Raw genomic sequence first — 13,338 nt, 5'->3', positions numbered from 1 at the left:
CTTCCCCAGCTGAAGCTCCCTTCTCTGTGATAACTCCAGCCTGTGTCAAGTTGACACACAAAACCAGCAAGTACAATGTGTCAGTTGGGAGTAGGTTCCATAACCCTGAATTTTGATGGATATTGTTTTTCTGCAATGGTCTCCATCTGTTGCAAAGAGAAATTTCCTTGATAAGGGGAGGTGTACTGACAACACTTATCTGTGGATATGAGGCCAAATATTTAGACTGTAGTTAGGGATTATGTTGATCTAGTAAAGTGGTGGTTATAGGTTCTCCTTCAAGATCCATGACTTTATTAACCATGGGCAGTTGACCAGGTTTCTGGTATCAGGCATGATTTCCCTCTTGCTGAACAGGTCTTAAATTTTAGAAAGCTGTTGATAACTGCCAAGTCATACTTTCTTCTATTGCATCCTTAGATGTATCCTGACATGTTGGTCATTGTTGTAGTTCATAGACATAATACCTAGGTAGTACTATTGGCTGCTTCCTTCCTTTCAAAGGTTGCATATTGTCTTCTTCTACCATGAAAGCATATTTGGGGAAGAGGCTTTTAGGTCATATCCAATTCAGGACCTTGGGTATGATGTCCATGGGCCTTTATCAATGGGGTCTTACCTCCCACCTTTTGGTGGTGACCAAGCACTGCAGCAATAGCCTCCAATGTTTTAGGAGTCTAATGGAGAACTCAAAATAGGGCTTCTCATGCCTAGTGTTAGAATTTTTATTGAGTGGTCTATGGCTCTTGGGAGAGCAGTGTCACCCCAGGTATGATTTTCTTTTTATTTAAACTGTATGTATTTGTAAACAGAGTTTTATATGTTATAGATATTATTGCATATATAGTTAATAGTATGATTCCTTATGACTTTTTTCTGATACGCTTACTATTTTGTTACCCTCCTTGCTCCTTCCATATTTATATCTTTCCTCTTCCCTAATTAAAGCTCCTGCTTTCATCTTTATATCACTTATTTTTACTTTGTTATTCCCCTTTCTAGTGCTCCACTCCTGTAACAGTATTTTTTGTTTTAACTTTCCTGGTTTCTGTAATTACTCCAGATTATGTTCTCACTTCTGAAGATTTGGAGCTAGGAACCTCAGATGAGAGAGAATATGTAATGATTGTCTTTCTGGATTTGGATTATATCACTCAGTATGATCTTTTCTAGTTCTAGCCATTTACATTCAAATTTCCTTTTTATTTATAGTTGAATAGTATCCATAGTATATATGTACCATATTTTCACCATCTTTTTGTTAGTTTAAGGACATCTAGATTGTTTTCATTTCCTAGTGGTTGTGAATAGAGGACTAGAAAGCATGGCTGGGGAAGTATCTGTGGAGTAGGGTGTTGGGTCCTTGGGCTATATGCTAAGGAGTGGTATAGCTGAGTCATATGATGGCTATATGTTTGGCTTTTTGAGGATTCTTTCCACTGATTTCCATAATGGCTGAACCAGTTTACAATCCCTCCACACTGAATAAGGGTTCCCTTTCCCCAATATCCTCTCCATCTTATGCTGTCAGTTGTGACCTTTTACATTATGATTGAGGTAAGATAAAATTGACATCTGGATAGATATTTGTTATGCCCTACTTGTTGTTTAGGTGATCTCTTCTTGAGTCTATAAATCAAGTCCGTAGAAATAGCTAGTAGCCAACTGTATTCTTTTGTAGGGCCTTGATAGGTTGAGATTTGTTTTGTTCAAAGTTTGATTTAATTTTTGTAGGTTATAGACACACAGACACACACACACAAATACATATGGAGAGAGAGACAGAGAGACAGACAGAGAGAGAGAGAGAGAGAGAGAGGTTTTCTTTGATTTACAATATAAGTTGCAAATACTAGAAATCTATATCCTAACTCATTGAACATTGTCATTTAGCAACAGGCATCTTGATGTAAGGATTGTATTGTAGTTAGAGTAATTGGAGCTGGGTATCTCACTCACTCTCACCAGTCTCTCTCTCTCTCTCTCTCTCTCTCTCTCTCTCTCTCTCTCTCTCTGTATGTGTGTCTTTTCTGATGATTCCTTCCTGCATTTGTGGTTTGGAATTTATCATTAGTTTTTGGAAATTCTTAGTTTTTCAGTTCTTTTTTTTTTGTCTGTTCTTTATTCTTTTGTTTTCTTTCCATTCCTCCTCCCCCCTCCCCTCAGCACTGGGAACTGATCTGGGGCCTCACACATGCAGTAAAAAATGCTCTGCTACTGAGCCACATCCAAAAATCTCTTTTTAATCTTTTCTTTTTATCTTTTATTTCTTCAAGGTGATTCTTATCACAGGTATATGATAACTTTCGTAGTTTTAGATTCTGTTTTCTCCTCTTCATCTGGTTTTGTTTGTATTTCGATTTTAGACTCACTGATGTTTCTCTCAGCCATGTTCAGTTCCTAAAGGCGTTCTGCCTTGCCATTACAGTGCTTTGAATTTTTTTAGCATTTGTTTTTATGTTTCCTTAGATTTTGTACCTATCTTCTGTTCCATCCATCTCTTCTTTTACGTTGTCCACTTTTGTGTATTATATAGCCCTTAAATATCAATCGCAGCTGTTTCAAATTCTGAGGTTATATTTCAAAGTATCCATATCAAAGGGTGGTTTCCACATTTCTTCTGCATCCTTAAACAGTATTTTCTCACTTTTTGAAAGCTAGACATAATGTGATGGATAAAAATAATTGAGGTGCATGTATCTTTAATATGAAACTTTATGTTTGGCTCAGGTTAATTTTGTGGTTTTGACTTTTCTCTGTCTTTGGTTTCCCATAGAGGCTTAGTAAATTGTCTCATTCTTTTAGTCAGAATGGGTACTGTTAGTATGCAGAAAACTGATTGATGTGGTGGTCAGGTGTCATGGGAGGGGGAAGTGTTCCATAACCCTTGTGATTCTTTGCCTTCTAATGCACTGTACACCTGGCCTGTGACCTTTCTTTCCTAGTGCCTCTCAGTTTATTTTTGATGTACCCTCTTAGGAGAGACAGATTGGGTGTGGAGCTGAATAATTTTTCAACTACCCAGTTCATTCAGATTGTGGTAAAGCTGCAGTAGTAGAATATGGTAAAATAGTTTTTGTTAAGGCCTCAAAGCTCTAGGTACATGGCTACTTTTCTTCCACCTTTACAGGAATTTGTGAGGTTTTTTTTTTCCTCTTAGATTTCTACTCTGGAAAGCTTATCGCATTCTTAATGTAAAATTAAGGGAGCACCCAAACCCATGGGGGTTCCTTAATGGGATTTGGGCACTCAGTTTTGCCTGTGAAACTCAGATATATCGGGTCTTAGCAAGTTTTTCATTTACAGATTAGGTTTTCCTGTGTTGGTACTGGTTTCCATGGTGTTGCTACTCTTGAGCTTCTGCCAGCAAGTACTGACTCTGTAGCAGCCTGTTTGTCTTCACAGTTTGGCAGTGGCAGTTGTCTTCACCATTGCAGAATTCTGGTTCAGTTCCTTCGGCATTTTTTTTTCCTCATAGGGCATTTAGAAGTGATGAGTTCCAAACTTCTTACATACTCGGCCAAAACGCAAGAGAATTTTTGAAAGCAGAATAGACTTCTTTTTGCAAATTTTTGGTCTCTTGAAAATTCAATTAATTAATTCATTCTAATTAATACACTTCATTTTAAAAAGAAGGTAACCGGTAAGATTTGTCAGAAGATTAACTGTTTTTTGTTGTTTTGTTCTTCTCTTAGATCCCAAATGTCCAGGGGATGTCGATTTCCAGAACAGTGACTGGGACATTAAGACAATCACAAGCTCTTTAAAATTCTACCTCAGGTATGCTCTACTTGAATTGGGTTTTTGCTCTGCATCATTGGTGACATTTGTCTGGATAGAAATTGGAGTAGAGTCTTAGGTTCAGAAAGTTGGAAAAGGTTGCTAAATAAAAGAGGATTTTTGTCTAAGAAGGTATATAAGATTTTTTTTGTTTGTTTGTTTGTCTTTGAGCCAGGTACTAACTATGTATCCCAGGCTAGACTTGAAATTGATATAACCATCCTGGCTCAGCCTCCTGAATGCTAGAATTATAGTCATGTGCCATCAGCTTAAGATCTAGAAAACATACTTTATGAAGACTAAGATTTGTTACTCAAAAATACACTATGTTTTAAAACTATCTTCTAGATATAGCTCAAAAACAGAAGAAGACTATACTGTGCTGTCATGTTTTAATCCGTATAAAAGGAATTATAGAAGGAATTATACAATGTTGGAGATAAATGAAGTAATAGCAGTAAAAAAAATATTAGCTCACTAGCAAGATTTGGGGATACAGTGCCAATATAATTAATGTCCTTTGTATTGGCATAAGTATATGCTATTTAAAATATAATTGAATATGTATATATGTATTTCATATATTTCAAGCACTATATACATATACATATACATTCTATTAAATTTTTGAGGTAGAGTCTCATTTTGTAGCCTTGCCTGAAACTTCCTATGTAGAACAGGCTGGCCTCCAACTCACAGAGATCCACTTGCCTCTGCCTCTGGAAAGCTGGAGTTAAATTTGTGTGCTAGCACACATGGTTCCCCCTTCAGTTTTTTCATTACCATTCTTTATGCCCTATAGTATTTGAAACCCAAGTATTTTCAATTTTTGTGATCTCATTATTCCAAACAGTTGGGTCATGCATGACATTGCTGTTGAGTGACTGTCCCATATAGCATCATCTCGGTGTAGTTCTAGCTTCATATAAATAGGAATGTACTTTTAAGAAGCATGTCTACTCTATCTTCCAAAAGGAAGGAAAGGAAATGCTGTTGGAGGGCTTACTGTGTGTTAGGCAGTGTGCCAATTGCTTCTATTGACATTTTCATTGATATTTTTATCCCAAAACTTGTGAATTACAGGCAGTGCAATGCTCTTTTTTTTTTTTTTTTTTTTTTTTTTTTTTTTTTTTATAGATTGGGGAACTGAGGTTCCTGCTTCCCCAACAAAGTATGTTTGTGGTTATAGGTGGTAATTTTTTAAACTTAAATCTATCCTTTAAGATGTGGCTTGTCCTGGGGTGTCTCCCTCCATCCCTGTTTTCAATGGCCTGTCTTTGGACTACATTGATAGTTTAATAAAGAGAGAGCAATCTTATATGAATGATTTCCAAAGACTTGGGATAATGAGAGTAGTTGGTGACTAAGTGGCATCATAAGTGGCGTACTGTCCATATCCTCCTTGAAAGGAGTTAGTATTTTTAAAGATATGTTTCAAAGGCTTTCTCCAATTTAAACCCTTTCTAGCTCAAGTCTAATCAGCAGAAGGGAAGGTCAAGCGTAAAACTATGACTGTGCAACACATTTAGTAAGAGTTGAGCATTGCTGGGGCTGTAATATACACTAGCCTGTCATCACTATTGATTTATTTAAAGTTAGTTTTTAAGGAAGGAGAATTTACTTTGGCTCATGGCAGGGAAGTGGCAGTAAGAACATGAGATCACATTGTATCTGCAGTCAAGATGCAAAGCTTATTTATTGTTATTTTGGTTTATATAAAAATTCATATCAGGGACAAAAATAGTATGAAGAGTCTGTGTATAGAGTTCTTTCACTGGTTGTGTATGATCATGAGGGAGAAAGTAATCCGGTTTGGGCTAACAGACAGAGTAGGAATCAATCTGCAAAAGGTGAATGTGTTAGACCATAGAGACATCTGGATTAGCCATGGAAAAAATAATGTTTATTAAGAAATTAGATGTAGGGACCTTTTTTGAGCCAGTCAGTGGCAGGAATGGACATAATAATTGTGTTGGTGCTTAGGTCCCCAAGAACAGATGCCCCTCTGCTCCAGGAAACATAGCAGACTGTTAGGAAAAGAGCAACACAGAGTTTTATGACATCTTTGTATTGTACAGTGTTTGATACCACTGAAATAGAATCAAACCAATGGACAAAATATGAAAATGAGTATATTCTGTATAAAATTATTCACTTTCCTCCCTGAGAAAGGGAAAGATCTGACTGATGAGCCCACGTGCTTATTTACAGGAGTCAATGGTCAATGTGGCTGCTGTCTGTAGAAAAATAAAGGCACTGTCACGAAAATGCCAGTTAAATATGACACGTGCAGTATAAAAATTACTTGAGTTTTTCAGCCCTCTAATGTTGTAAAAAGAGAAAGGAACCATGATAAGTTACCAGAGAAAAGGGCCCAGAAAGGCCAAAGTGGTTGAGAGAAAAACCAAAATCAAGTGATTCAGTAGAATCCAAGAGGTAAATCTCAGGGAGGCTTGTTAACAAACACAAATGCCACAACAAGGTCAATTAAGGTAAAGAATGACAGTTGCCTTTGTGTGCAGCACCAAGGCAGTCACTGATAGTACTGGTAGGAACAGTTTCCTTGGAGCACTTAGGGTAAGCCAGATTCTAATAGATTAAGAGAGTAAACCATGAGATTCTAGGACTAAGAAGTAGAAATGTTACGTACACTACTTTCTATAGAAACCTGGATGGAAATGTGTACAATATCTCATCAAATGATTTTGTCTAAGCTTTTGCTTTTATGGTTAGTGATTTCACAGGTTTTTGCTCCATCCCATAATTCATCATGTAGTTTCAATCGTGCTCTACTTCATAGAATCAATGGAAGGATCAAATAGAACAGGTACCAAAGTGCCTTGGAAATTCTTCAGATCTATCAACCTGTAAGCACATGCTCATGTTTAGAGTGTGTCTGTCTGAGAATTGACAGGACTGGTTTTCATTTTCTGTCACTTGTGGAGCTAATTGGAGACCTTTGCTAGGAGCCTCAGCCTCTATTTTTTTGCAGATTTTCTGTTAAGCTTGGGTTCCACTGGTAAAGCTTCCATGAAATGTGTGTCATCAGGTTAAGTTGTGGGGCCTTACTTCTAGAACTGAGTCCAAAGTTAATCCTTCCTCCAAAAACGTGATGATCTCCATCCATTTCAGGAATCTCTCAGAGCCTGTCATGACTTATAAGCTCCACAAAGAGCTCGTCTCTGCTGCCAGTAAGTATTTGGGTTATGAGATTGTCCTGGTTTCTTAGTAACTTCATAGCAGTAAGCTAGAAAAACTGCTTTGAGGGAAAAATTCCCAAAGTCAACTTAGATCTTGCCCAATGCCAAGTGAGAATATTTCTGCTTGCTAGCTTTCAGAGGTAGATAATTTTTCTAACCAATGTTAGGGGCATGGTTTTAAGAAAACTGGTTAACTTAAGGCATGCGGTGCATGCTTCTGGGCTCTTCAGGTGATTGACATTGGAAGGAGTAGCCTTAGTATCTCACATGTAGTGGTAGGTACTGAAAGGTTTCTTACTGGAGGCTCTGCTTGGGTCTTTAGAGACAACCTGCTGTGACTGCATTTCTGCTTGCCTCTGAGACCTTCTTGTTTACCCCCTCCCCCCACTTTCTAATTCTTTGTCTCTCTAGACCTGTATTTTGTTTCTTTTGCTCTTTAATCTCTCCTTGCCATGTTTGGTTTTGTTTCTATTTTTTTTCTCATTTATTCTGTCTGTGGCTATTTATTTACCTGTTTCCTCTCTTCATCTTTTTTACACCTTCTCTCTTTCCCTCTCTCCCCTGTCCCCTCTTCTTTTCCCCTTCTTTCTCCCTTCTCCCTCTCCCTGTATTCAGGTGTGTGTGTGTGTGTGTGTGTGTGTGTGTGTGTGTGTGTGTGTGTGTGTGTTGTGTAGACATGTGAGAGTTTCCTTAATTTAGTCACCTGATAGCTAAACCATCCCTCTTTGTTCTCTGCCAGAATCTGACAACCTGGATTACCGTCTGGGGGCTATTCACTCCCTAGTATATAAGCTACCAGAAAAGAACCGGGAGATGCTGGAACTTTTAATCAGGCACTTGGTAAAGTAAGTAACTGCTGGGTTTTCAGAGTCTCTGTTGAGGGTGTAACACATATCATATGATTAAAGAGAAACTGCCTTTGACCCATTGAGCACTATCCCCCAACTTTTTCTTGGGCCATTTGAATATTCTCTGAGCAAGGTCAATTTTGCCTTCATCCATTTATGAAAACTAGAGTCAACAGGCCCCAGAACTGTCTTAGCTGAAAGTCAGCACTAGGGTAAATATGCTGTGTACCAGGATCAGACATGGACTTTACTGTCAGAGAAGCCTAGTTTTGTATTCCAGTTCTACAACTCACTTAGCTGTCTAATAGCAAGCTGGTCTCTCTGAACATCTGTGTGTTCATCTCAATGATGACAATCCTGATGACTATGAAGTAGGAGTGTCATGGATTCAAATGAAAATGGAAAAAGCATATGACATATAGTGAGCTCTTAAGACATGCAAAGTTTTGCAAGGCACAGTGTGTGTGTGTGTGTGTGTGTGTGTGTGTGTGTGTGTGTATGTCTGTAGTCTTACCATTTAGAAATATAGTGTAGAATGATTATCAGTTTGAGGACAGACTGAAATGTTATGTAGTGAGGCCTTGCCAAAAGAAAGAAGAAAAGGAAGTAAGGTAGGAGAGGGAAGAGGGGAGGAAGAAAGAGAAAGAAGGGATGGAGAAAAAGAGGAATGGAATGATAGAGGGAGGAAAGTAGGGAGGGAGAAAGAAATGGATAAAAGGAGGGATGCTAAAATTCTAGTCAACCTGGCCTGGTATGGTAGACAGCAGGAGACATAGAAAGGGATACATATGCTCTGTGGTGGTTTGAATATGCTTAGCCCAGGGAGTGGCACTATTAGTAGGTGTGGCCTTGTTGGAAGAAATGTGCAACTGTGGGGTTGGGCTTTGAGATCCTATTCATAGCTGCCTGAAAACAGTCTGCTCCTGGTTTCCTTTGGATGAAGATGTAGAACTCTTGGCTCCTCCAGCACCATAGATGCTGCCATGCTTCTCACGTTGATGATAATGGACTGAACCTCTGAACCTGTAAGCCATCCCCAATTAGATGTTGTCCCAACATTGGTGATGGTGTCTTTTCCCATCACTGAAACCCTAAGACAGAAGTTGGTACCAGGGACTGGGGTATTGCTGTGATAGGCCTGACTATGCTTTTGTTAGGAGGAATGTGGATTTTGGGACTTTGGATTTCTAAAGTGGTAGAATGCTTTAAGTGTGGCTAAATGGGTTATCCTAGGAGGAATATGGAAGACTTTGTTGCTGAAGGTGCTTTGAGCTGTGGAAGCCTGGTTTTAGAAGTTTCAGAAGAGAAGAATTTTAGGATGTGACAGCGAGACTGTTCATGTGATTATTTTGAAGAATGTGACTGCTTTTTGCCCTTGTCTATAGAGTTTGCCTGAGGCTAAGGTGAAGAGAATCAAACTAATTGCATTGACAAAGGAGGTCTCAAAACAACCCAATCTAGACTCTGTGCTGTGGTTTAGTCTCGTGAGGAGCATTTTGATGAAGTGAATCAAGCTTAGAAAGAAAAAAACCTGTATAGTTCAAGTAATAAAAGTGTACTAGGAAGTACAATGAAGTTAAGCCCTATGTTCAGGAAGATAAACATATTAAGGGAGTGGTGACTTTGGGGCAGATCCTACCCAGCTAAACTTATGTTTATGCATTTGCCATTAAACAAGGAATAGTTATATCTAGGCATTATTATCTGGTTGTTGTTTTCATTTGGCCTTTCCATCTGGAATAAACTACAATCCAGAAATGGAAGACATAGGCTTTTGATCTTGATCTTGATGAATAGTGGCAATGGTGATGCACACCTTTAATCTCAGTATTCAGGGGACAGAGCCATGCAGATGTCTGAGTTCAAGGTCAGTTTACAGAGCAAGTTCCAGGACAGCTAAGTATTAGGCAGTGAAAGAATTGGAAAACAGAAATCTGGTGATGATATAATAGAACAAGGGGGCCATGTTCCAGCTCCAGCAAGCAGCAGAACACAGAAACTTTGGTCATGTGGCTCTGGCTTTAGGGGCAAGAATAGAAAGGACTACTGGGACAATTGGTGCTGGGTAGCTGGAGCTAAGAAATTAGTGGTGATTAAGAAGAGACCATTATGGGTAGTAGTGGCATGTGCCTTTAATCCCAGCACTTGGGAGGCAGAGGCAGGCGGATTTCTGAGTTCAAAGCCAGCCTGGCCTATAGAGTGAGTTCCAGGACAGCCAGGGATATACAGAGAAACCCTGTCTGTGGGAGGGGGGGAGAAGAGACCATTATCACTGAGATGAAATCTTCTGGGAAGTGTTTTCTGAGAGCCCAATCAAGCTGTGTTGCAGAGATAGCCAAGATACCCACCTTGATGATAATGAACTGCACCTCTGAACCTGTAAGCCATTCCCAATATAAGAGTTGCCTTGGCCAGGCAGTGGTGGCTCATGCCTTTAATCCTAGCACTTGGGAGGCAGAGGCAGGCAGATTTCTGAGTTTGAGGCCACCCTGGTCTACAGAGTGAGTTCCAGGACAGCCAGAGCTATACAGAGAAACCCTGTCTTGAAAAAACAAACAAACAAAAAAAGAGTTGCCTTGGTCATGATGTCTTTTCACAGCAATGAAACCCTAACTAAGACATGCTCCATGATGATGCTTCATGGAAAAGTTTCAATTCTTGTGAACAAAAATTAATTCGCTTGGATTGAAACAAAGACATAAAGCATGCTTTTCAGAAGTTATCAAACTTGGGTTCTTATTTCAGTTCTGTCCCTAACTCATTTGATTGTTTTGTACCAATCAAGGCATCTCCATGTATTTTAAGCAGTAATGTGTAAATAAGCTTAAAAATATAGTATATCTTAAACATATGTTTAGCAAAATGTCTATCTACACACTCCCAAAGTTCATCAGTACTGTATTGAACCATATCTAGAGAGAATCTGAACACCTAAAATTTAGGCATTTAGTGATAGTGAGATCTCAGACTAAGGATCTTCTTGGCTGCGCTATGACCATTCTGTCTATCTGGACCTCAGGTGTTCCTCAGCTATGAGGTATTTTGAGAAATCTCATCCAGCTTGTGCAGTCTAATCTTTTTTATACTTCTACAGCAAGTAGATGTTGCTATAGATAGTATGTTGATATAGATAATAAGCCTGGAGGACAAAAAATAGAATTTGGTTTATTGTTGGTATCTGTAGCATAGGATAATAAAGAATATTAAGAGACATGTTCTCTCTAAGATGTACTTTGATGTAATCTTAGTCAAATAGAAAAAAAATCAACAAAGAAATCACTTGCACATTAATTTGAAATTGCTCTAGGGAAAGCAAGTGGGTTCAATTCCTTGGTCTTCCTCTAATTTGTTATATCATCTGATGTAAGTCCTGTCACTCTTTGACCCTCATTGTGTTAATGTAGAATTCGGAGGACCTGAATCAGCTGATCTTAAAGCAGTCTTTATAATAATTTTAGAACCAATTGATAATGATAAAAGCTTTATACCAATTATTCTAACCTTATGATATCGTAACTACCTGTGTCTGGCTAAAGCCATGCTGGTTTACATCTGCCCCCATTTTGCCTCCCCCGCTTCTCTCTTGAGATGCTGTCTCTGCCACCCTTAGCTCTGCCTCCCTTTTCCCTGTCCAATCACAGGCCTCCTCTGCACTAATGTAATTGGACAGGGAAAATTCTGCAACAGTATCAGAATTTAATACTCAGTTTCACCATAGTAATAAAATATAAGTTAAACTTGTACTGAGCTACTCATTCATTGACAAATTTCAGTTCCCACTTTCTTTCAAGATTATGGGAAATAAGCACTCTGATTAATTGCAATATTAGTTCAGTATACTCCTAGAGAGGGGGATTCAAAACTATTTAACATATATGCATATTAATATACACTTGACCAATCATGCTTTTTAGTTTCTATTCTAAAGATATATCTCCAAAAACAGAAAATAATATATGTGCAATCTTGGTCAGTATAGCATAATTTTAATAATAAAACTTGGGCACAGTACAAATGTCCAACAGTGAATACTTGTTGAGTATATAACAATATACTCAATCATGTAGTATTCTGAAGTCATAAAAAAGAATAAGGAGTATGTCTATGCAGGTTTTCCCCATGGGATGCATTATACATATTAGGCTATAAAAAAAGTAACAACAAAAGACTTAAGTCATAAATCAAGGGATGTAATATTCTAGAGTTTTTTCCCTAACAGATGAAAATTAAAAACATAAGAATACATACACATGTTAAAATTTGTCAAATGAATCACAATCGGATTTTGAAAAATACCTTTAATCCTAGTACTTGGAGGCAGAGGCAGGTGTATCTCTATGAGTTCCAGGTAGGCCTGGTCTACAGGGCAACCAACTCTACACAAAGAGACCTTGTCTCAAAAATTATTGCCAAAATTAATTATAGGGTTCTATTGACTCCGGAATTCTATTTCCTGGATATAAACCCATGATAAATAAAAACAGATGTCCAGACAAAACCTTACAGATATTTATAACAGGACTGTCCATAGTTATTCAAAGGTGTAAATAAACCAATCACCCATCACCATATAAGTGCATAGACAAATATTGTATAATATTAAGGAGTCACTGGTATTGGATGTGGTGTTCCTTTATGGGATAATGAATTAGACATTGGTGACAGTTACATCACTAAACCATTGAACAATACCCTTTCAAATGGGGAACTTTATAGCAGATATACCTCAACAAAGTTATGAAAATTATGAAAATGGATATACACGGGGAAAGGTATTAATGGCATGAAGGGTTAAGGGACAAGAATTTGATTCCTTTAAGTCACCTCTGATTTAGTTTTTATTTCAAATCAATACTAATTTGTACAAATCTAAAAATAAAATGAAAACAAAGCAAATATTACTAATCCTAAAACAGTATACTGAATAAACAGATGAATGTTTATCAACTTGATAATAGAGGCACACACAGCTATTTCAACAAAGGTGTTAACACATGCCTCTAACTCATCCTTAATGAAACAGTCTTGAAAAACAAGAACCACAAAGGCATTTTAAGTATCATCCAATAGGTTTATTAGTAATCACATAAATATGATCTAAAATACATATTTTACAAGGAAAGAACCACTATGTGTGCATACATATTTATATGTGTTTATACACTAATTTAACATAAACTAAGATTCATGATGTAGCTGTCTCCTGAGAGGCTCTGCCAGAGCCTGACAAATACAGATGCAGATGCTCTCAGCTAACCACTGGACTGAGCACAGGGTCCCCAGTGAAGGTGCTAGAGAAAGGACCCAAGGAGCTGAAGGGGTTTGCAACCTCATAGGAAGAACAACAATATAAACTAACTAGTACCCCCAGAATTCCCAGGGACTAAACCACCAACCAAAGAACTAGCCAGTACCCCCAGAGCTCCCAGGGACTAAACCACCAACCAAAGACTACACAGGGAGGGATCCATGACTCCATCCGCATATGTAGCAGAGGATGGCCTTATCTG

General features: G+C 38.2%; 1 protein-coding gene across 1 annotated transcript in view; it reads left to right on the top strand.

Moving 5' to 3' along the window:
• Positions 1–13,338, top strand: part of Ophn1 (oligophrenin 1) — a 348,509-nt gene that overhangs the window by 278,063 nt on the left and 57,108 nt on the right. Inside the window, exons 16-18 of the mRNA XM_031365408.1 lie at positions 3,696–3,780; positions 6,913–6,971; positions 7,720–7,825. Coding sequence (XP_031221268.1) covers positions 3,696–3,780; positions 6,913–6,971; positions 7,720–7,825 — 250 coding nt within the window. The remainder of the gene's footprint in view (positions 1–3,695; positions 3,781–6,912; positions 6,972–7,719; positions 7,826–13,338) is intronic.

Source organism: Mastomys coucha, chromosome X (genome assembly GCF_008632895.1).
Source record: "Mastomys coucha isolate ucsf_1 chromosome X, UCSF_Mcou_1, whole genome shotgun sequence".
Lineage (NCBI taxonomy): Eukaryota > Metazoa > Chordata > Mammalia > Rodentia > Muridae > Mastomys > Mastomys coucha.
The sequence above is the reverse complement of the archived record's forward strand: the minus strand, read 5'-3'. Positions and strand labels throughout refer to the sequence as shown.